This window comes from Nicotiana tabacum, chromosome 21 (assembly GCF_000715075.1).
Source record: "Nicotiana tabacum cultivar K326 chromosome 21, ASM71507v2, whole genome shotgun sequence".
Taxonomy (NCBI): domain Eukaryota; kingdom Viridiplantae; phylum Streptophyta; class Magnoliopsida; order Solanales; family Solanaceae; genus Nicotiana; species Nicotiana tabacum.
The window spans coordinates 89,299,790-89,325,516 of record NC_134100.1 but is presented as its reverse complement, the minus strand read 5'-3'; the positions used below and the strand labels follow the sequence as shown (position 1 = coordinate 89,325,516).

Below are 25,727 nucleotides of genomic sequence, written 5' to 3'. Positions count from 1 at the left end.
TAAGTGAAAATCATGTGAGCGGCGTATATGTGAGGTTACGAGTACTTATGCACCGTTAATTTACCTGTTTTCCATGTTTCTCAATTTTTCTTATATTGTCTCATTCTCATGCCAAATTATTATGTGTTATTCTAGTGTTGTTCAATTTATCGTTCTTATCATGTTTACGGAATTTCTTGTGATAATTGAGTGTTTATTTCAAAGTTGAAATTGATGTTATGGAACCAAATGTTGAAGTAAGGTTTGTACTTGTTATTCTATCTCCCTATTGTTATTTATGCATTGCATTATGATAAGGGAGAGTGTTAATGCACGAAGGGTGATGCCGTGCCATATTGTGAGTGTTAATGCATGAAGAGTGATGCCGTGCCATATTGTGAGTGTTAATGCACGAAGGGTGATGTCGTGCCATGATATGAGAGTTAATGCACGAAGGGTGATGCCGTGCCGTTTCTATTAATTTTATGGTGAGATTGAGAGTAAAAGCACGAAGGGTGATGCCGTATATTTTTCCTTATTGTATTCACTATTCCTGTTGATTCATGGTATATTGACTGCTCCGGTGATCATTCTGTTGTAGTTCTTTATCTTGTGTTTCCCTCCCGACATTTTCTGTTTAGTGCTTTATTTCTGTTATTTGCATATACACTGTTAAATTGTAGAGGTTGGTTTGTAGGTGTTTTGCCTTAGCCTCGTCACTACTTCGTCGAAGTTAGGCTCGACACTTACCAGTACGTGGGGTCGGTTGTACTGATAATGCACTCTGCACTTTCTGTGTAGATTTTGCTACCGGCTCGGGTTGATCGGGATTTTTGCTATTGGCTCACTGTCCGGAGACTCAAGGTAGATCTGTCGGCGTTCACAGACCTTGAAGTCCCCGTCTATCTTTTCTGTTCTACTGTTTCTCTCATTCAAACAGTTGTATTTATTTCAGACTATTACTTGTAGTAAATTCTAGAATGCTCGTGGATTGTGACTCCAGATCCGGGTGGTAGTAATGAATACAGTTTTATGATATTCCGCACTTATTATATTTTATCTTAGTTAATTATTGTTAATTACTGAATGGAAATAAGGAATTGGTTTAATGATTCTCTAACGTTGGCTTGCCTAACAAGTGAAATGTTAGGCGCCATCACGGTCCCGTCGGTGAAACATTTCGGGTCGAAACAATATCGGCCACTAGTTATTCATAGCAACCATATAAGTTCATTGACTAAGGTTATAGTCATATGGCCTATGCCAATTACATCGTTTGATTCATAGTTATATTGATCGTTTATATAATAGTCAATTTATAATTACATTCATTAAGGTCATACGTATCGGTCATTAGTTATTCATAGCAACCATATAAGTCCATTGACTAAGGTTTTATTCATATGGCCTATGCTAATTATATTGTTGTGATTCCTAGTTATATTGACAGTTTATATAATAGCCAATATATAATTTTATTCATTAAGGTCATACGTATCGGCCTATAGTTATTCATAAGTCCATTGACTAAGGTTATAGTCATATGGCCTATGTTATACATATTCAATAAATAATTTCATTCATTAAAGCCATATTGACCGTTTATATAGTAGTCAATATATAATTCTATATATTTTTATTGGTTAATCTTAAATTATAATAAAAGGGAAAATATGATTAAATTTTAGGAATAAAATATATTCTAGCTTATTTATTAGGAAGGAAAACAAGATGACATTTTTGGACTAAAACTCAAATAAATTTTTCAGAGAGAAACAAAGGGAAAAGTAAAAATACGATTGGAGGGAAATTAAAAGTCTTGACTCTTTATATATCTCTTAAACACAAGTTAGAGTGTTAAACAATATTTTCAACTCTCCAAACAAAATAGATACTCTAAATATGAATGCTAGAAGATGGATTTAAGATGATTTCTATCCATGGTTTAGGAAGAACGTGCCCAAATCGTACATTAAGCATGATGATGTGGTAATTTTTTTATTTTTTTTTATTTTCATGATATGATTTCTATTGATTATCCCAACTAGCAATGAACCATGAACCCTATCTTTACATTATATTTTTGCAGTTTCTCCGGGATTCAAAATTTACATATACAAAAAAAAAAATTATAATTACCATACTTTTGCAGTATAATTGTCCGGCAAAAGAGATTCAATTGAATCCCTTTTAACACACTTAGCTATGTCATTGCTTGTAATTAACCTATAAAAGTCAAGTGTTTCAAAATACTTTTAAGGCGCTAAATATGATATCATAAATAAGAAATTACTTGTTTGGATATAATGACGTACATGATATAAATAATTGTGTATTTCGTCAAAAGTGTTGATAAATATATTTTTTATTAAAATGGTTTAAACATCGCTAAATTAAATCAGTTTAAAAAATTTCATATTTTCCACTACAAAAAAGTATAGAGTTGAAGATAGTTTTTTTTAACTAACAACTATAGTATTGTTTGTTAGTTTTAATAAATAGCAAAAAGTTTATTTAATTATTGATATATAATAAAACTTTTAATCATGGGATTTTGCTTGTTAGCAAACAATTTAATCTTGTGGTATTTTGTACTCCTAGTAATGTAATAAAAAAAAAATAAAGTGTAAATAAATTTCAAATAATATATTTTCATGGTTGTTAAATATTTTTTATCATTGATAAGATACTTAATTATCAAAAAAATTCAACTTTGTTTTTTTTATTCCTTTTCAAAGTTGAACGAAAAATAAAGCGGCAAGTGTGCCTCTCTATTTTTGTGTTTGTTTTTTGTTTTCCCAAATACCTCTTTTTAATTTCCCTACTGCCGCCACTGTAGTCCCACCCCCTTCTTCTTCCCCATTTCTCCTCATTGTGATCTTCATCCAATCATCCTCCATAATCCAAAATTTGCACCCATGATAGATCATTTCTCTATCACACACATACACATAATCCAAAATGTTTAATTTTTTTCAAAATCTTTTCTATTTAACAACATAAAGAGATTAAATTTGTAATGCTGTGCGTTTTAAGATTCAACACCACTTCTACTTTGGTACAAATTTGTGGTATGTAACGTTATCTCTAGTGCAATTTTTCTGGTGCGTTTCTAGAAATCTCCTTTCCTTCCATTTATTAGGCATTGTAAATTTGGGTTTCTCCTCACGATATATTGTGTTTATGTAGTAGTGGTATCTTATTTAATATTTTTTTTGGTAATTAAATGATTTTATTTACCAGTATCAATATGCACAAACAACAATGCAACTTGAGCCTAGACAGTCCCTAGGCTCAGACAACTCTATCTACTTAACATCCTCACAATTCTAAGGATAAAAGTTCAGTTCTTCAATCTTCTTTTGCTAATCTAGTCTGCATTAATCCTCTACTTATCACCTCTTGATATTGTGTCTAATTAGCACTTCAGTCTGTTGTTGTTGCCCTTGAAAGACTCTCATATTACTTTCTCTCCATAAATTGTATACAACACAAGTATTTGAAAGGTAATTCACCTTTGGAAAATCCCACAACATGCATCATCTCCTGTTGTACTTCATGTGGCACACCTCCAAAGTAGATGGAACTCTTAGCAACATTTGCTTTAAGTCCAGATGCTTTGGAGAATTCTGTGAAGCATTTATACACCATTTGCACAGATACAGTGTCTCCCCTATATAATAATAACAAGTCATCCGCAAATTCTAGCTGTATAATGTTCAATTTGTCACATCTTGGATGAAAATTAAAGTTAGGATCATTCCTCAATGTTTTCAATCTTCTAGTAAGGTATTCCATACCAAGCACAAACATAATAAGGAGACAATGGATCACCTTGTCTCAATCCTTTCCTAATTTGGAATGGCTCAGCAGGTTTCCCATTTATAAGAATTGAATATGACACAGTGCTCACACACATCATTATCCATTTAACAAACTTCTCAGTCATATTCAGGCTAGTTAAGACTTGTTCAAGAAATACCCATTCAATGGAATCATAAGCTTTCTGCAGGTCTAACTTCATCATGCATCTGGGTAAGATCATTTTTCTTCCATACCCCTGTACTAATTCATGACTTAGAATTATATTGTCAGCAATAACTCTTCCTGGCACGAATCCTGGCTGGCTATTATCAACTAACTGGTCCATTACCTCTTGCAGTCTAGTAGTCAGTATCTTAGAGATAATTTTTACAGAACTGTACAACAGGATATAGGCCTGAACTCTCTAATGGTTGAGGGGTGGTGTACCTTAGGTATAAAAGTGACTGTAGTCACATTGATGGGTCAATACATTTTTCCTGTGTTAAAGAACCGCAGGACTGCCTCTGTGATCTCCCGTCCTGTGATAGCCCATGTTTTCTTAAAAAATAATGAATTGAATCCATCACACCCTGGAGCTTTTAAATCATCTATGTGCATTGTATACCTCCTCTACACTTACAGGCTCTATGAGTTTCATCTGTTGGCATCTATTAAGCACCCTCCCTTCTTTCATAGTACTCGGTTGAATGGCTATCATGGCTGCTGCAGATGAGCCAAGCAATTCTTTGTAAAATACCACCGCTTCACTTTCAATTGCACCCATTGTTTGAACTATTTCTCCCGCAAGAGTCATCAGACTCCTAATCTTATTTTGACTAACTCTATTCTTCATATTGGCAAAGAAGAAAGCAGAGTTTGAGTGTCCCAATTTTAACCGCTGATTTCTGGATTTTTGTTTGAAAATACTTTCTTCAATATTGACCCATTTCTCCAGTTGCTTCTTCAGTTACTTCTCCTCTTCAAACAAGTTTGATTGTAAGTAGTTAGATCTCATTTTCTCTTGTATCTCCTTTAGTTGGTGTCTGGCCTGCTTCACTTTTGCATCAATTGTTGCAAACTCAGTAATGTTTAGCTTCTTTAATTCTCTTCTTACTTCTTTCAGTTTTCTCCATACTCCAGGCATTTGAGTTATTTTTTGTCTTTCCCATAGCCTTGCAACTATTGTTAGGAATTCTTTATGTTCTGCCAGATGGTTGAAGAACCTGAAAGGCCTAGAGTTATGTGGTTCATCTCCAAATTTGACACATAGGGGAGAGTGATATGAGAAATAAAGATCCATAATCATAGCATCCAATTGTGGCATATTGGTTACCCATTCAGAGTTAACTATTGCCCTATCTATTCTGTTAAAGACATGAGAATTTATCCATGCGAAGCTTCTCCCTATTGTTCTCATTTCAAACATCCCTGAATTTGTCAGGAACTCTTTAAAATCTCTAATTTCCCATCTTGTACTGGATTCCCATTACTTCTGTCATCTACTGATAAGATTGTGTTAAAATCACCCATACATAGCCAAGATCATTGTTGAGAGTGGCTCCAGCTTAGCAAATTCACCCATAAGCTTTTCCTTGTATCTACTGTGTGGAGTCCATATATAGCTGTAAAAGTGAATTCCTGTCTGCTAGCAAATAATTTTACCTCCCCATGAATATACTGAGGTTTGCACCCTATCATAGTAAATTTTATTTCATTAGGATCCCACACTATCCATATCCTTCCTCTGCCTCCAACTTCATAGTTTGTACACCATTTCCACTTAGGGGCTATCTTATTTAGAATCGTACTTGAATACTTCTCTTGCACTCTATGTTCTACTATAGCAATAATACTAATATTATTTTCCCTGATAAACCTCTACATCTCCTTTTGCTTATAAGCTTTATTCAAGCCTCTAACATTCCAGATGACCAGCTTCATAAACTATTTGGTCTGGTAGTACAACCTCCTCCAGAACCCCACGACTACTCTGCCCTCCTTCCATTCTGCTAGTGCCAATACTTGTCTGATGAGCATTTGTTCTAGTAAGGGAAGAAAAGCCATTTCCTATAACCAATCTCTCTTCAGCAGCAGTATGATTATTTTTAGCAGCAGATTTTCCCCTTACTTCCTGCCACCCCTCATCTTTACGATTTGCTTGCTTCTGAGCTTGGATGCTTTCTTTTATGTCTTGGCTAATTTCTGATTTTTTACTGTCCACAATTATTTATGGTCCTTCATTTCCAGTCACTGAGTTGTTCTGCTCCTTAGGTTTCCATTCCTGCCTTTGCTTTGGTTGTTTGGCATGTTGTTGCTGCATTGCTATCTTGTTTAGGCAATTATGTCCCAGCTGCAAACATGTGCTACAATACACAGGTTTCCAATCGTAGCTAATTATTTGCTCAAATTGTCTTCCATTTAGATCTCGCACTGTTATCTTTGTAGGCAATGGCCTGGTAATATCCATTTCCACAAGAATTATGGCATATATGAGATCTTCTCCACTTTAGTGGTACATCCATTAGCATAAATTGGTGTCCCTAGCCCACTTCCAATTCGACTCAAAGAATCAACTCCCCAATAGTTCAATGGTAAGTTTGGAAGCTTAACCCACAAGGGAAGAGTCTTCAATACTTCCTCCTTGAAATCAAAGTCAGGAGCCCATGCCTTAGTGATCACTGACTTGCTATTGATTGTACTTGGCCCTGAATATAACACTTCATTCCTTTCTTCTATACTATCCTTTCTTCTATACTACTGAACTTAACAACAAAAAAACCTTCATTGTGATAGTATACCTTTGGCTTTGTTACAAAATTCTACTGGAACACGATAAATCTTTCAACAGCTCCAATACTAGGTGTATCTCCAACTACGTACATGATTACTGCCTTCCTCCATTTCTCTGTTTCCTTCTCAACTTCAGCTTGCTGTAATTTAATTATTTTTTCCCCATTGTGTATCATTGGAGGTACATAGGTGAGCCCCATTCCTCTAGCCGCATAGGTATTCCTCGCCACTAGATTTGCCCAGAAATTGGATCCAGTAGTAGGCTTTGTTCCAACTGCTTTAGCTTCTTCACACCCAGTGTCATCAGTTCCTTTGCATCCCTTTTTTCCTATCTCCAAGTCATGCATATTTCCTTTAGGATTTGCACTCAGTTGTAATTGCACTCGGCATTTCCCCCAATTTCATATTATTTAATTTAAATAATATGAAAAAGATTTGAAGATTTTTTTTTTTTTTTTGAGAGTTCAAGTACTCAAAATTTCACATCGCTTACTCTGAATTTTTATGGTTATTTGCAGCCAAAGATGAATAAAAAATTTTATTGTGCAACTTCAAGTAAGTATTTTTTTTCTTTTACATGTATTCATCTCTCATTCTATTATTTCCTTCACTAATTAATACATAATTTATAGTTAAAGTTTTAATATATATTTTTATCATGACATAAAAAAGTATGTACTTAATTATAACTTTTGTTTTTCACGGGTACAAGAACGTGGAAATTTATTCAAGAGTATATTTATTAGACGGCTGATTACATTAGCAAATTGAGGAAGCAACATACGTCCATCTCTTTTTAATTTATCAATATTCTTCCATCTCTATTAGACTTTCATGTTGGATAGATTTTACTTAATTTATGTGTTTTAATTTATGAAGTTTGTAATGAGATATTATCTCAATATAGTATTAATTGTTTTTAATTATACGATCATGGATAGAAATTTTTGTTACCTTGCACGTTTTGTTATGTTACTTTCAATTCGCCTACTAATAAATTCACAAATTAGTGAAAAACTAGGTAAATACTAATTATCAATAGTACCACTATGAATTTAAATGACATCAAATATTTGTAATTAGTGAAAACATATTTTACATTAGTTTGTCACAAATTGACTGCATTTAGTGACAAAAATAAAACTTGTATGAGAATCACCTATATTGGTCACGGATTAACGTTTTATTTTATGACAATTGAAATTGTCATTAATCATAGTAATAATTTTATTTTCTCAGTAATAAGCAATATTTTTAGTGACGACATAATAATTTTTAACTACTAAATTATAATCATTTTTAGAAAAGAAAAGTTGTCACAAATTCATATATTTAGGGACAAAATATATGTATAACTTTGGAGACAATTGGTATTGTCACTAATTAAACTAAACGATTAATGGCAATCGTTTCGTCAACATTAATAAGTTTTTCAGTGACAAAAACAAACAATCAGCTCCAATTTTTAAATAGTTTTTCCGACAAATGAGTTTGTCGCAAATACTATGTATTTGAGGACAAAAACAAATTTCGTTGTTAATATAACTTTTTCTAGCGACGAAACACTATTTTGTCTTTGTATACTTTTAGTGGCCCAGTTTTAAAGACGAACCATTGACAATTTTTTTTTTAAGTGACAATAATTTATCATTGATAATCAAATTTGTTGTAGTGGTAGTTTAAATGTACACGTGTTTCCTCTAGTATACTATGTGTATATTTTAATGTATTTCGTTTGGTATAGTATATGTATATGTGCATTGAATGCTTTATGGAAAATGATGTAGTCATGCATGTGTATATGTGAAAGAAGTCTTGGGAAGGTAATACAATTAAAATAATGAGAGAGAGTTGTTTGAAAAAATTGAATTAAAATAAAAATCTGCTAAAGGGTAGAGATGGAAAACGAAAATACACAATTATCCATTATGTCCTCAAAAGTCGTGTGAAGTTACCATAATACCTCCATTCTGGACATTTGGGCCATTGTTAGTGTGGCCAAATATATTTTCCGTTAATATTAATGTTAAATGTGCAAAAGTATGAAAAATTATAGTTATAATAATAAATGTTTGAAGCGCATTCCATGGATTTTCCCAAAGGGTGCGTTTGTTGGCTGCAAAATTTCAGGAATATGTAATTTTTGTGAGAATACCAAAAAATATGCAAAACGCACACTCGTTCGGAGCTTTGAGTGATATATGGTATTATGTGGATAATCTTGAACACTCAACCAACTAATTTAAGATAAATAGCATAGCTTTTAAAATAACTTATTTTTAAAAGTACTTTCCAAAAAATAAAGTAATTTTGTGTTTGATTAATCATTTTGAATAACACTTTGAGCAGCAATCTTTTAAAAGTGTTTCTAAGTGTATTTTTTTAAAAGTATTTTTCAAAATATTACTTTTTGGGAGAAGAAAACAGTTTCTACTTCTACTCAAAAATATTTTTTTCCTTCTAAAGACCCATTTGTCTGTAGATTTTTTTCCCATGAAAATTCCTAAGTTTTGGAAATTTTTTGAAAATGAATTTTTCAAACCACTTTTTCAAGCTTTTCTGAAAAACCTTTTTCCTAACTCACAAAACTGCAATATTTTTTCAAGTAAAATGTCGACATAATTTATAATTTCAATATTCAAATGTCATTTTTTCAACTTAACTCCAAATGCTATTTTTTTTAAAAAATCAAAACTTTTATGTCCAAACGCCTACTAAAAGCTTGGTCAAAACACCTTTAACTTTGAGGGGAGAAAGCACTTTTGACCAAACTATAAGCATACAAAGAGGGTCAGTAATAATGATGTGATTTATGACAAAAATGATGAGATAATCAAACAAGTTGAAACAAACAATTAAAGGGTTCTCAGTGTAAAAAGGAGACTCTTCCCCTTGCCAACTCTTAACAAGAAATTCAACAGTATGTCAAAATCCAGAACACATTTGTGTTTAGCTCTCCTCCCTTCAGTTTTCCAGCCCCCATCTCCCCAAAAAATACAAAGCAAGAAATGATATCAGAAATGTGTTTCTTACAAAGAACATAACTGTAGCATAATAGTTAGAAAAATAAAATTAAGAAGGAAAATTTTGATGACTTAACATGAGAGGTTAACCAAAAAGAAAATAACTTCCACTTAGTTGATGAATGATGAAGTCCCTTGAGGTCTCTATATGTCCATAAATGAGATCTCAAGGTGATTCAAGATTTCCTCGGCAAATGGAGAGCTTACGCGCAAAGTAAGATGAGTCAGCTCTACAATCCAATCCCTATATCATGGTGCAGATAAATCAACGATCGGAGAAGAATGATTTGAAAAGGTACAGAAGGAAGATTGAGCGACACCAAATTCAATAGGATTAGAAGGCATAGGTAGGAATTATACGAAGTAGTAATTGTGTTTATTGGGAAAAGATGGCCTCTACTCTATCCAGTGACGCTTGTAGTCGTCCGGAATTCATATTGAACAATGGTTCACCAGTACCTAAAGCGCTGCAAACGGAGTCCAGAATTCATATTAGGTAAAAGCGCTACCAAATTTCAGTCAGTTTTTAATTGTTAAAGCACTATATCGTCACGGGGTAAGAAGCCTAGTGATTTCCTACAAAGGGCAGCCCGGTGGACTAAGCCCCCGCTATGTGCGGGGTCCGAGGAAGGACCGGACCACAAGGGTCTATTGTACACAGTCTTACCCTGCATTTCTGCAAGAGGATGTTTCCACGGCTCGAATCTGTGACCTCCTAGTCGCATGACAACAACTTTACCAGTTATGCCAAGGCTCCCCTTCAAGTGATTTCCTACGAAGTGAATGGCAAATTAGGATGAGAAAACTTGCCCAGTAACTTCTGGAAGAACATAATCTGCTTTCCATCCAAAACGGAAATCCACACCAGGACATAATCCGAGTGATGTTTTATTCCGGATGCTGGAGACACCATCTCCGCCGAAACAAGTAGTAAGCTTCCATTTCCAACCAGTTGCATGCAACTGAAAGCTGTGGCCTACTCCAACCTGTGTAATTCAAATGGTTACCCTATAATTTTTTTATGCTGATAAGGGCTATAGTAGGAAGCAGTACAGTGTAGAGGAAGGAACGAAAAAAGTTCAAACCTGAAGATTCAGAAATTTTGTCACTGGGATTTTCTTGGAAAGAAGGCGCACTTCATGATGTAAAGGCTCGTATATGAACTTCCATCTCCGATCAGGGGCTAAAGGCTTTAAAACCAGCTTCGCCAGATACTCATTGTATGGGGCATTGTAAAACTGGTCAAGAGGTAGCATTAAAAAAACTAGTTAAAACAACAAATACCCAAATAGACGACACGGCGTTATAATGCTCTACTCAATATCCTTCCAGGTGATTTCAGCAACAACTAGAACGTTAATGCAGTAAAATCTTATATTGCTTCTACAGTTTAGACTTCAGTATTGTGTATTAACTTTTATCTTGAGGGAATTATTGGCATAAAGCAGACCGTGTATCACTCAGCACCCACTGTACAACAGATTATAAGAAAATTATCCGTTCGATCATTAACATTAGCAAACTGGGAACGTTTACATAGAGGATGATGGACAAGATATTTTAAAGCTCCAAGTCCATCGTTGAGATAGTATCAAGAACATGAAGATTAAAAAAAAACACGAAAACGGGGCTTTGTAGGACAAGATCCAGCTTTCACTGGTTGAAAATCGTTGGTAGAGGTCAGAAAGGGTTGAGGCATTATCATGTAAGTCGGTTATAAGCGGTCGTGCTCTTGCTGCCATCAGTATATCCACAACTAAATCTCCAGAAGGTATATACAAATCTAACCAATAACTAGCTTTCTGCTACCTCTGTTTGCTATAGTAAGTTTCTCCATCTCCATCCAAGAAAAAGAGGATTTCCAACTTGTAATAACTCATACTAACGAGTACAATTTGCCGAATTTAATTGAAAGTAATCTAAAACGTCTTGATGCATTGTAATACGATAGTCCCATTAAACTAACATGAACGAAAGCATCAAGGGAACACTATATCCATATAATCGACCCCAACTAGTTTGAGATTGAGAGATAGTTCATTGATTAAACATCAAGAAACGTAGATGGTCAGTGAGAATTTAGTACCTCCAAGTTAACACCAACTCGATAGCCCTCAATTTCTTTTCGGAACTTGAGAAAAATCTCTGAAGGCATCAGATTGACATTGTAAAGCTCATCCCATGATGTTGGTTCTTCGCCACTCCGACTCGGACCACTCTCCTCCATTTTCAGACCCAAGAATCAATTCAAACTGCAAATGGGCAGCAACCAAACACTTCAAAATCAAATCTTTACACATTAAAATGATTTCTTTATATGCTAATGCATACTTCTTCATCAAATTTAATGTTAGAAATCATAATCAATTCCAACTGCAAAAGAGTAACTCCTAAACACCTCAAATTCAAATCTTTACATATTAAAATGATTTCTTTATCTATTCTTCTAAAAAAGATGATCTCTTTATCTATCAATTCTTACTTGTTCATCAAATATATTGCCAGAATCAATTCAAACTGCAAAATGGGTCAGCTGCCAAACACCTCAAAATCAAATCTTTATACATAAAAATGATTTCTTTTTATTTGAATCATACTTGTTTATCAAATTTATTGCGAGGATTAATTCAAACTGCAAATGGTCAACTTCCAAACACTTCAAAATCAAATCTTCACACATAAACTTGACTTCTTTCTATATTAATTCAATAAAATTCATCAAATGTTACTGGCAAGAATAAATTTAAATAGCAAATGCTCAACTGCCAAACTACCTCAAAATCAAACCTTTACACATAATTTTTCTGTATTAATTCATAGTTCATCAAATTTTAAGGCCAGAATTAATTCAAACAAAATGCGCCAACTGCCAAACTCCTCAAAATCAAATTTTTACACATTAAAATGATTTCCTATGTATTAATTCATACTCGTTCATCAAATTTAAAACCAGAATCAATAAAAATTACAAATGGGTCAACGACCAAACACCTCAAAATCAAATTTATATACATATACATGCATAAATACACACACGCATACATATTCATCAAATTAATCAATTAAAATAGCAAATGGTCAACTGCCAAAACTACCTCAAAATCAAATCTTCACACATAACAATGATTTATTTATATACTAATTCATACTGATTCATCAAATCTTGATGCTAGGAGGAAGATATGACAGATATAAGGGAGTTGGGTTCGTCGGAAGAGGGGGGGGGGGGGGGTAAGCGAATAGGTCGAAATGCAGCAATTTCATACCTTGAAGATACTACAACTGGAACTGAACCTGAAGCAGTGTAAATTTAGTGAATGAGAGGAGACATGAGAACAGAAGACTGAAGAGATAGAGAAGCTTCTTGTTTTGGCTCCAGTTGACAATATAGTTTTAATTTATTAGGAGAAAAAAAAAGAGAGAGGATAGAATAGCAAAAAAATGAATAAATTAGCAAAAGGGGTTATTTTGGTATTCCGGAACTAAAGTATGGTTCATTCGGACTCAAGAGACACAAATAAGTTTAAAAATAAAATTGGATATCATTTTATATATAGCGCACGCGCTATATTTGAACTTAAAATGGGCGGGAGGTATAGCGCGCATATATAAGGCGTTATAGTATAGCGCCTATATGTGCGCGCTATACCTATATAAAAACCCGTGCATCTCCTTCCCCCACCAGACACGAACCAGCAGCCTCCATTTTTTATTCTCCCCCATTTTTAACGCAAATAAACTCCTTTGGAGCCCACCGATTTCATAAAAAGTATAGATACTCGGTATTGTAGCAAGTTAACATCGGATCTAAGGCGTTATCGCCTAGTGGATTGCTCGTTTCGCCCCCAAATCATCAAATCTTCACCTTTCAAAAAATTTAAAATTGAGTTATTCCAACTTATTTTTTGTTAAAACTCATGTATAAAAAATGTCTATTAGTTATTTTTTACTGTGATATATGTTCTTTCGTGATTGTTTTACGATTTAATTAAATTGTTATTTTTTATCCGGATTAGATTATTATTGTGCTAAAAAAAGTAGTAAAATAGAGAAATTATTATTTTATGAATAATTAATGTTAATATTTGTTATAAAAAATATTCATTAGTTATTTTTTACTATGGTATATGTATTTTTTTGATTGTTTTGTGATTAAATTAAATTTTTTTTGTTATCCGAATTAGATTATTTATGTACTAAAAGATTAGTAAAATAGATAAATTATTATTTTATGAATAATTAATGTTATTTAGTTTCCTTTAATGTTATGTTGTGCCCGTAATTTTAATGTAGTGCGAGTAATTATAATGTAGTGCCCTTTAGCGTAGTACAATGTAGTTCCCTTTAGCATAGTATCTTTGTAGTTATTAAAATTAATTATTTAATTATCTTTTAACCCCAAAAATATCTAAAAAAAGATGATAGTTCAAATACAAATTCTCTCGAATTTTAGTCAACAAATGTAAGAAAATAACATAAAAAAACAACAGTATTTGTCAAACTAATTATTTGTATATGAATACTTATAAATTAAATCATGTATTCATATAAAAATTAATTATTTAATTCTATTATACCCAAAAAGGTGAATAAGAAAGAAACATATAAAATAATAAACTAACATATAAAATAATAAACAAATATATAAAATAATAAACTAACATATAAAATAAGAATCAAACATATAAAATAATAAACTAACATATAAAATAATAAATTAACATATAAAATTATAATATAGAAAATGTATCAACCTAAGTAACAATATAGTAAAAATATTAATTAAATATTAATATAAAAGATATTACAATATATTTAAAGATGTTAAGCAATTAAAAAGAAAAATACTTTAATTAATATTTTTCAATTTACAGACGTATGTCATGGAGGTTCCCCCTGTGCATCCCGGACCTGGATCTCTAGAGCTATTGTTGCTACATGCCAACCATAGGTCTTCATACATATGGGATGGGCAGTGTTTGTCCCAGACATTCCGCCCCAGACGTATAGACGATATGTGGGAGTTCATTAGGGACCACCCACTGTATCCCCTTATAGTTAGACGCCTTCAGGATACGGGTTTCTACAGGATCATAGAGAACGGCCAGTTGCAGTTCGACTGGGCGTTGATCACGGCTATGATAGAGCGGTGGCGACCAGAGATGCACACATTTCATCTACTCATCAGCAAGGCTACCATCACACTTGAGGACGTGGAGGTTCTCTTCGGGTTGCCAGTTAATGGATTACCTGTAGCTTACCTGCATGCTCTTAGAGACTATAGGGGATTGCATTACCTGCATATGTTGCAGCGACTCATCGGTTTCCAGCCAGCAGAGGAGACTGCATTGAGTGGGGCCAGTCGTTTGCAGCTGACGCCCGTCCGGCAGCATCTGGAGGCGATGGATGCGGAGATTACGGATGATTCACCGCCGGAGGTTATCGACCGGCACACGAGATTGTTGTTGCTGCTAATGTTTGGTGGTGTACTATTTCCCGAACACTTCGGGAAACCTAGTCAGCTTGAGATTTCTACATCATCTTGAGCGGCTAGATATTTTACCTGGTTACAGCTGGGGTGCAGCTGTGCTAGGTTACCTGTATAGGCAGATGTGCCGAGCTAGCATGGGCACCCAGAGAGACGTTGCCAGATTTTTACCGTTGCTGCAGGTGAAAACATAGTCAATTCTTTTCATAATTATAATATACATAGTAAAAAAATACCTTAAATTTTACATCCACTATCTATATTATGTTTGGGCCTGGGAGCGGCTCCTGCAGTTCCAGCCACCTCTACCACCCATCATTGCGGATGCACCACCTCCACTGTTTCTCCCTTTAGCTTGGAGGTGGGTTGATAGGCGTGGCTACGGATGTAAGTTCGAGGCTCGACATCATCTCCCCTATTACAGGAATTTGTTGGATTTGCTTGAAGGCGCGCAAGTACATGTATACTTAAGTTTACTTAGCCTGGCTTTATATGTGTTGCATTTACTCACGATTCTTGTGTTTAATTAATAGTTATTATGGAGGCCATACAGTGACGCGCTCATAGCTGGTTTGCCCAATTATTGCTCTCGCGACCGAGTTATGTGGAGCTCTTCCATCCTACTGATATGTCTCGATATTATCGAGCATCATGCCACCGAGCGAGTCCTTCGCCAGTTTGGTCGACCACAGCTTGTACCTATTCCGTCCACTTGGCTTAGGATACATTACCAACGGGATGTTCGTTCCAGGGTTGACCAGACATACGTGGCCTGGCTAGAGGCCCAGATTGAGGATTTAGGACCATAGGTATGACCTAATTTCGCCACCCCCTCCACCCGAGCGTATGGATGGCGAGCATGAGTATATGGGTTAGTATTGCAGCGTTACCCGGCTTCTCATCGGGAATCCCGCTCATCACACTGGTGGTCGGTACATTTCATACGTCGGGAGGCATGAGGCACTGGTATGTTATTTGTTATACTTACTTATAATGTTAAATTATCCTTCCGTAATTAATATTTTACATGTTATGTAGGCTATTGGCTTACATCAGTTCTACTAGTTGGGACTGCAGATGCCGCAGCATACCGGCGAAGAAGCGGCAGCTTTGCACGAGTATGGCCGGAAGGTTACAGATCTGGCTTCCTAGACATTGAGGTGTGCCCAAGATGATGAGTGCTTAGGGTACGAGGCTGCTTATGTGCCGCCAAAGGAGTACCATCATGGGCCACTAGTGGAGCCTGAACGTGGTAGACGTGGTAGGCGTAGGCAGAGAGGAAGGGGTGTCCCATGAGGTCGTGGTGGTCGGTGAGGACGGGATCCCCAGCAAGGGGCGTTGAGGCACCCATGGACGATATTAGTGATGATCAGTTGGGTGACCACCCTGAGCCACACGATGCTTATCATGACATGTTGTAATTCAGCCTTCAGTTGTTGCCAGGGACTTTGCAGGTGACTCCGTCAACTCCATTATTGATTGCGGGCACAGCCATTACGCGACAGGAGTAGGATCAGTATTTTCCTGATCCCCCAAAGCCATCAACGGTTGCTGATTCTCGTCCGACACGAGAGGTGCATAGTGGGCGACGACTGAGTTATGGCTCATCACCGAGGGATGCTGAGGATCTAGCACATACTTCATCTACTCTAGTGCGCCTCGATGTTCCGACAGAGCCTTATGGAGCTACTCATATGCAGGTTTGTTTGTATTACTGTTATTTTTATTTGTTTTTATCTCATTGATTAGTGAGTAATATTTAAAGCATTTTTTCAAAAGACATCGGCATCGCCCATCACGGAGGTCGCATTGTGTGATACTGAGATGTCGGAGACGGATGATCTTATTCAGGAGCCCGCTGAGACCATGGTATGACCATTAAATATTTTTTCCTAACACGTACGTTAGTAATTATTATTTCATATAGTAAAATATCTTATAACTTTATAGGTTATTGTCGGCCCGACGGTCGGATCTACCGAGTATGCCAGCCTTACCGACGACCATGTTGCAGCGCATCCTCCAATAAAGAGGCGATGTGATGAGGATGATCCTGATAGCGTAGCCGGGCGGGATGGGATGCGCCTCAGGCCAACCGATGCTTTAAAGCATACAGGCTGTGGGACACATTGACATTTATTATTATTTGTATATATGACATTAAATATATAATAGCCACATTAATTATGTTTTACATAATTTGCACATGTGTTTTTATTTCTTGAGATATTTATTAGTTTAACACGTCAACACACAAAAAAAAAATGACAGCTTAACATAAAATTTAAATTTTGTTACCAATTAAAGATAATACATGACACGTACAACATAAAAGTAAAATACTAAACTTAACACATCAATGTGTTTGTTTAGTCACTATCGCCCATTATTCTGTGCTTCAACTACTTAAATTTCTCCTCCGACCTATTTTTTTCTTCCTCTGCCTCTTTTAGTTTCTCCTGCAATGCCACAAGTTGTTCTTGTAGTTTCATGATCTGGAGTTCATATTCATCGGTCAGATTCCAAATGTTTAGCAAACATAATTTGTAGTATTCCTGATGAATGGGTTCATCATACCATTCATCAAAACCACATTTCTTTTCGTCCTACTAATGAGAGAATAGTACAAGACTATTAATTAATATGTTATAAAAATTATTAACAAACATTACAACTTGTTTACACAACCAACGTCTGCGACCCAGATTGCAATTTGACCAACATGGCTTCAAAATCGCACGTTTGCCACAGTAACATCTTGGTACATAATTGTGTCCAAACATGTCGTAATGCTCGAAAATGGAAAATTAATGGAAAGTTTTTCTATTTGTTTCGTTACGACGCAAATAATAACTAAAATGCGCGAGGTTTATATAGGCAGCTAGGAGTGATTTTAGGTTACATAACGCATATTGGTGAGGCGCTATGTTTCGCGTGATAATGATTCTTTTGGGTATAAGTGGGTCCAGCTTTTCAGTATGATAGCTTTTCAGGTCATCAACTTTTTCAGTCCGACAACATTTTCAAGTTGACATGACAATACACATAGCGCATATTGGTGAGGCGTTATGTTTCACGTGATAATGATTCTTTCGGGTACAAGTGGGACCAGCATTTCATGTCAGCAGCTTTTTCAAGCCGACAACTTTTTCAGGTCAACATGACAATACACATAGCGCATATTGGTGAGGTACTATGTTTCGCGTGATAATGATTCATTCGGGTACAAGTGGGTCTAGCATTTCATGTCAAGAACTTTTTCAGGTCGACATGACAATACACATAGCGCATATTGGTGAGGCGCTATGTTTCGCGTTCATACAGGTCTGCATGCAGCTTAGTTCTTCTTAAGTTGAACCAAGAGATCAATACTAAAATACCATTTGAAGAACCAGAACAGCATCCAATTGAGAAATGCCACTAACATTTAATAAGTGGTTTACGAAGAGGCAAAAAGGTGAAGATAGTTCAAAAGATCCAAATGGAACACGTCATAACATAATCGATCCTTACCTTGAAAAAAATATGCTAGGTTGCTATACTGATTTGGTTGATGACAAGTGGTATAGTGTTCTGCGTCCCTTGAAAAATAAGCCTATCAATATACATACTGATCTAAAAGTTGCAGGGCACATTATTGAGGGCGAAACGCATTCTACAAAGCCTGAAGGTATGCGAATTTGGGGCGAAAAACTACAATAGGTTCCCCTTTACTCAAAACGGTGTGATTATGAAGTACTATGTCGCTGGCATGGGCTTGTTGTACCACAAGCACTGTGTGTAACCTTTCAAACAAACACACACAAAGATAAACCAGAAGTGATTCGGCATTTGATGAAGGAGATTCTAGAGATAGAAAAGGCACTTGATGTTCATCATGTTATTGATGATCTTAACTACCTGGAAGGAACGAAGGATCAGTACTGGGATTTATTAGAAAATAAAAAATTGCATGGAGACAATGAGTATCCTGTTTTCCCAACAGTTGTCGAATGGGGGGGGGGGGAGGGGAGGGACTACCTAAGTTTCTACCATAGACGTTGGACGTAAGAGTTCTATATTGTTATAGAAATCAAGCAAGTGGTCTTATTGATGATAACGATGAAATACAATAAATGTGTGTCTACTGGGGCCTAGATTATGATGCCCTTGGTCCCGAAGGGTGCGTACAAGATGTTGACGAATAAGATGAAGACGGTGACAACGAAATAGTGCCAGACATTGATGATAATGGCAAATGATTTTTTTTTTACTCCTTGGGTTGTATGTTAAACTGTTGTATTGAATCTTTAATTCTAAATAAAAATTAGATTTAACCCCATTGGAAACATAATTTTATTTCATACATTTTACAACCTAAACATTTACATAAATTTAGTACAACAAAATTACTCCAATAAAATACGACGTTTATCCTTGATAATTGGGCACATTGAATGACTTTCCACCTGGTGCTGAATTACCACTGCTTCCCAAACTAACTGAAGGACATTTATGGCGGTTGTGTCCTGTTTGGGAACATATGCCACATTTACGCACATAAACAGTATCACCAACATCCATTTGGTTCTATATACGTGTTCTTTTTTGCACATGTCATTGATGCACATAATCCTTGTTACACACCATTTTAAATGGTTCTGACGGCCAATAATGCTCAGCACCTACTGGCTGCAACTGTCCATTATAGGTGTTTAAGTATGCAACAACACTATATTCTTTATCAACGTACCTCGTTGACGCGAAACATATATGTTAAAAGCATTTCATGGCATGTGAGCATGGAAAGTGATAGATTGACCATTTTCCACAGGAGCATAATCTTATGGCTTCATTGACGGTGTGTGTATTATTCCCAAGGTTGTGATGCAGACCAGTGCGAACTTCAAATATATTTCGCTCGCTGCAATACTACAAAAATGAATGTCACTGTGATCGCTTCCTATATTTCTCAAATTGTTTCATTGGTTGTGGCATAAATTCAACACCCATTTCCATGAATAACGATGCACCTCTAGATCTTTCAACAAACCTCTCTGCCATCTGCTTAAATGACATCCGCACCATGACAGTGACTGGCAATCCACGTGCAGACTTCAATAACTCATTGAAAGACTCTAACACATTTGTAGTCAGAATTCCCCATCTTTTACCACCATCCGCATGCAAAGTCCACTTGTCAAGCTCATGTCGCATCAACCAACAATAGACTTCTGGGTCTTCCTGCCTAATCAATTCCATTCGCCTCCTGAATTTATACTCTTGCTAATCTGTTGCAGCCATCCACATTAAATCATGCAGGTCCTTGTTCGGATAAGCCCTCTAGAAGTTGGCCTTAAAGTTCCTAACACAGTAACGATGGTTGGCATACGGTTCCTGCCATGCACGCAAATTCTATACAGAACTTAAAATACTGCCATGCCGATAAGATATTAGACAAATACCTGAATGTTGTTTGACAACGTGCTCCTTTAAGTGGTTCAAAAATAATGTCTACATCTCTTGCTTTCATTGGCACAAATAGCAAATGCTAGGGGAAATATATTTCCATTAGCATCTACAACAACGACAATCAACAATTTAATATCATACTTTCCATAGACATGAGTGTCATCTATGGATATTACCGGCAGATAATGCACAAAACCATCAATGACCGGTTTAAATGCCCCAAACACATATCTGAATATGTATTCTGGTATTCCCGCACTCCGCTCAAACTTCCATTCAACAACAGTCCCGGGGTTAAAGTGTTGCAATGTAGCCATGTACCTGGGTAGAGCGGCAAATGACTTATCCCAGTTACCATAAATAATTTCAAACGCACGTTTACGCCGGAGAAATGTCTTTCTTTTGGTAATGGTACATCCATATACCTGGTGGACAGATGTTATACACTCTTTGATCTTGTACCTTATGGACGCTTCAATGTGTGGAATCAAGACAAGATAAATCAAGTCAAAATTCAAGCTAAAATGATTCCCATTGAATGTGTCCATTTCACAATTGTGGGTGCCTATGTATTTCCCCACAATCCACATATTTATTTTCAACTTTCTCGCATGCAGCATCCAATTACAACCTTGAAACCATCTACGACAAATAACCTTGTATACTTCCGGAGATTACTCATGAACCACGATCTCACGGTACTCTTTTATGCTGTACATTCGCACCGCCCTACTTAGGCGCACTTTATCAGCAAAAAGCATGCCCTTTGACAGCACCGTTGCTCTAGATTCATCCCACATTGCTGTCTGAATTTCGTCAAGATCCCTTGTGAGGGCATGGACATCCGGCATACTTGGAAATTGATCAAGGTAGGGAACATCCCTTGAATGAAATGGCACATGGGACTCGTACTCTTGGTCTAACGGGAGGTGGAGCATGTTTCCTCGTCAAATCAGGTTCATCATTCTCGTCCTCATCACCGTCACCCTCATCAGGGAAGGGTGTGTCATCTCCAGACTCGTTAGCATTGTTATCATAATCACTATCATCTTCCTGACTCTGCGCATCTGCCAAATACCGATTAAATATGTCGTCTTCGGGCAATTGAGTAAGGACAGGACCTTCAAGTTGCTCATTTTCACTGCACAACCAATAAAATAATGAGCTTCTCAAATTCATCCAAAATTTACATATAAACTTTATCATTTCACTTACAAATCATAATGTGTTGATATCCCATGATGCATATTATCCTGTTGGTGATGACTCTCGGATGGTCCGTTGGTTCATAACTTGAAAAATTCATATCTCGTCGGTACCCCCTATGGAATATATGAGTGTTAATACAAATTCAATACATAAAAATAAACATCGTAATATAAAGAAAAATTGAAGTTTACCACTCCGCTTGTGGATTATGTAAACTTGGGAAGAAATTATATACTCGCTCCTCATTTGCCCGTGAAAATAAGTTTAGATCAGGCCAAACTCTTTCACCCGGAACTTGTTTGGCTAAAACTGCTCCGAAATAATCAACCGATGATTGAGGGATATCCCTGCTTTGCGGAACCTCATTATTGCGAACGTCTTCAACTTTGACGTACATTTCCAATATTTTTATCACAAGAAGTTCCCGGTGTTCTTCCGGAGTTCTCAAAAAATCTGTCAGAGTTTCATCGTCTTCGATGTTAAACTCAGCATAACAAGTAACCCCTTGCAGAGTAACAGAATACGGATATCTCCCGGTTACTTTAGTACTCACCAAACGTTTGCTCATACTCATTTTTTTATATAACAACGATATCAATCTATCGTACTCCATTGTAAGTGGCAACTTAACATGACACTGTGGAGAACAACTATTCTGTACTGAGTTATTCTCCACCGCAACCTTACCCCCCTCCAATATAATGAAACCCTAATTTTTCGCTCTTCGGACATTATGACAAAATGCAAAATAACTTAACGAACAAATATTCGAAAGACTTGAAGGATGCTGAATGGATTTTTACCAAATTCTGAAACTCCTTAAATAAGGATAAACCTAGCCCGGGGGTACAATTATTTGATGTATAGCGCATCCATAATACGCGCTATATCCATATGAATTATGGGTGCGTCAGTTAAGTGCAGATGACTTAATGGTGGGGCCACATCTTATAAATAGCGCGGTGAATAACCGCGCTATATATAAAATGGTGCCCATTTTTTTTTAACTTATTTGTGTTTCTTGAGTCCAAATGAACCATACTTTGGTTCCAGGCTCTTATTTTGTCAATGTAGAGAATATTTATTACACAACTTAATTTAATATGTGATATCAAGTTAGTTAATAGTCATTATTTTTATCAGGTTATTAATTAATATATAAAAATAAAAAAATTACTTGCATGATTATTTTATAAGTGATATAATTATATAAATATTTAAACTCTATAGAAGGTGCAAAATCAGTGCAGGAGCTAGCCTTGAGTTCATGTCCTATTAGTTAGGGTATGAAATAGAATTGAAAGAAAAACAAATGAGGGCATATGTAAAACTACACCGTTTACCCAAAGGATAAAGTAACTACAAAAATAAATAAAACGATAAAATAACAAAAGGAAAAGGCAGAATGGCCTAAATGGCACTTATACTTGAGCCACTTTATCATGCCGGTCCACAAACTTAGAAGTTTGCCAATTGAACACTTACACTCATTCAAACCGTGAATAATAAATAATTATCCTACATGGCTGATCCTAAGGCAGTTTAAAAAGCCCTAACGGTAATAATGTGGCCTATTTAAAAGCCATCTTCTTCTTTCTACCTTATTCTCCATTGTTGAACATTATAGAAGCTAATTTCTATCCAAATCTGATGCCTTATTATTTCTTTGTTAGCTTCAACAGTGCAAAATAAAATTTTTTGCTGGGATTCTTCATTGCCCATAAATTTTTTCATCTCCTTTTCTTTTGAAAGTCGATTTTTTTCTTCTTCTCCGGCAAAAAATAAGCTACTACCGCGTCTTCTCCGTTAGCAATGAAGAAGGAACCTTTGTGTTATTGTGGACTTGCTGCAGATCTTAAAATGTCACGAACACCCACCAATCCTGGAAGAAGGTTCCTAGGCTACCGAAGATATGAGATTGGTGAAGGTTGTGACTTTTTCCGATGGGTTGATCCTGCGATTGAGGAAGAACACTACAAGACTCTTCTTGCGGGTCTTATTAAGAAGAGTGATCGATGCCATTGTCAGAGAAGACAAGGAAGGTCGATGTACAGAGTTGCTGCTATTATAATTGTGATTGTAGTTATTCTAATGTTAGCTCTTATGTTATGTGTTTAGGATTGATAGTGTACTTTCTTATTTCCTGGGTTTAGGCTACATATTTTTTGTTGATGTAAAATTTTGTTCATGGAATATATTGAAAAAGGTTTCATTACAGCAACAAGTATAGGAACTACTAATATCATGGCATGTTATAGGCAGTAAATAAAACATCCAAAATAAGGAAGTTGCTTCACAAAATATTATCTATGATAGGCAGTCAACAAAAACATACATAATGAAATAGCTTTACAAAATATTGTCTACCACGGGAAGTGTACAAAAACATCCATGATTAAGTCTTTAAAATATTAGTTGAGCACTTCAATTAATGTCTGTTGTGGCTTGGTTGCTTGATGTGGATTGTGTCATTAGTGTGGCTTGAGTGGTTGTAGCAGAGTTTGCCCTTCTATAACTCTGCTCTTGCAGATGCCTTTGTGTAACTACAACTCCACCCTTCCACTTTAGCCCAGGGGGTTTAAACCTAAGTTCAACGTTGGTAGGGGCATAACTTATGAGTGTAGAAGGATTGTGTACTACTCTGTCAGTAGTTTCAGGTGAGGGATTATCTAGTAAACCATATATGTTGATTGTGTAATTAAATGGAAATATGTAACCTCTGTATCATAGTGCCACTTGAATCAAATAGCACACCATATCCTGCTGCCTTTGATCTATTAGACCCTGCATTTGCACCACCTCTTCTAGGCTCATTGGTATTCCTTTTTGGACCTCCAACAATATTAGTTAATTGTTGTGTGCTTGGATCAGTGATTGGTTGAGTGAAAGTGCCACTTTCCATATTGAAGTTATTGTTGCTGATCCATCTGTTGCTACTGATGCACTTCCAGCTGCTGATGCTGATGCACTTCCATTAGTTCCAGCCTTTCCACCTGATGTTATTGATGAAGCATTTTCAGCAGTTTCACCTCCAACCGAACTAGTTCCAGCCCTTCCTCCTTGGTTTCTCTGTATACACATAACAAAACAAACACTAGTAATTGAATTTATCTGATAATGACCACAAAAAATATTAATACTTACTGCCAATGGACATCCTTTCTTGTTATGTCCAAGAGTCTTGCACAAAGAGCATCTCATTTGTCTCCTTATCCTTGTACCCTTCCCAATCTTCTTCTTTGGTTCATCAGCAGCTTTTCTCTTTTTTTTTTCTTTGGCCTTCCTGGCATTGCAGTTATAACATGTGGCTCAATAGCTGGCAGTGTGCTTTTTGGCCATAAATTCATACTAGTTAAAGGTTGAATGAATCTGATGTATGCCTTAAGGTAGGTGTCCTTCCTATACCAATGGTCAACATATGGATCAACCTCATAGTTCTTATAATGCATTGTTGTTATAGCATGTGCACATGGAATTCCTTTGAGTTGCCATGATCTACAAGTACAAGAACACCTCTTAAAGTCAACAACATGTTTATATGGCCCATCCTGGATCTCATACCCTGTTTCACCATTAAAGTTGACTTCATATTTGGCTGCCCTTTGAGCATTCTCTCCAAGTATTTTCATAGCCATGGGTGATATATCACCTACCCATTTTCCAGAAAACTCTCTCATGCTATTCATCCTCTACATACACTTGATTCTAATTTCCTCTAACATAAAAATGATAGATTTGTGCCTAGCTGCCAATATCCAACTATTGAATGTCTCACAAATGTTGTTCTCCACTACATCACACTTACTATGTTCTTTGAAGTATGCCCTACAACATGTCTCCGTATTGTATTTCAGAAAGTCTTGAACAATATCTCCCCCCAGCTGGTCCATTTCATCCAACTTCTTGCTAAAGTAAACTTCAAATGTAGCTCGTGCACACTGCCAGAATTTTTTTCTTCTTTCCTCACCAGGCCAAGTTTGCTT

General features: G+C 36.0%; 1 protein-coding gene and 1 long non-coding RNA gene across 5 annotated transcripts; one reads left to right on the top strand and one right to left on the bottom strand.

Annotated features, from left to right (window-relative positions):
* The first annotated feature begins 2,784 nt into the window (after window positions 1-2,784).
* On the top strand, window positions 2,785-7,499 carry LOC107824010 (uncharacterized). 2 transcript variants are annotated; one of them, XR_001656759.2, is made up of 2 exons: window positions 2,785-3,050; window positions 7,092-7,499. It is a non-coding gene; the product is annotated as an uncharacterized LOC107824010 (long non-coding RNA). The 2 variants fall into 2 exon arrangements; XR_012704294.1 differs by having other exon boundaries at window positions 2,785-4,014.
* Window positions 7,500-9,398: 1,899 nt separating this feature from the next.
* Window positions 9,399-13,015, bottom strand: LOC107824011 (uncharacterized). 3 transcript variants are annotated; one of them, XM_075242466.1, is made up of 6 exons: window positions 12,863-13,015; window positions 11,683-11,848; window positions 10,682-10,834; window positions 10,407-10,582; window positions 9,957-10,063; window positions 9,399-9,840 (listed from the first exon to the last, which is right to left on the bottom strand). In XM_075242466.1, exons 2-5 carry the CDS (start codon window positions 11,821-11,823, stop codon window positions 9,973-9,975), a joined length of 561 nt encoding a protein of 186 aa, XP_075098567.1. In that variant the 5' UTR covers window positions 11,824-11,848; window positions 12,863-13,015; the 3' UTR covers window positions 9,399-9,840; window positions 9,957-9,972. The 3 variants fall into 3 exon arrangements, 2 of the variants coding, with proteins under 2 accessions (XP_075098567.1, XP_016506224.1); XR_001656760.2 differs by having other exon boundaries at window positions 9,399-10,063; window positions 10,264-10,582; XM_016650738.2 differs by having other exon boundaries at window positions 9,399-10,063.
* Window positions 13,016-25,727: the final 12,712 nt, after the last annotated feature.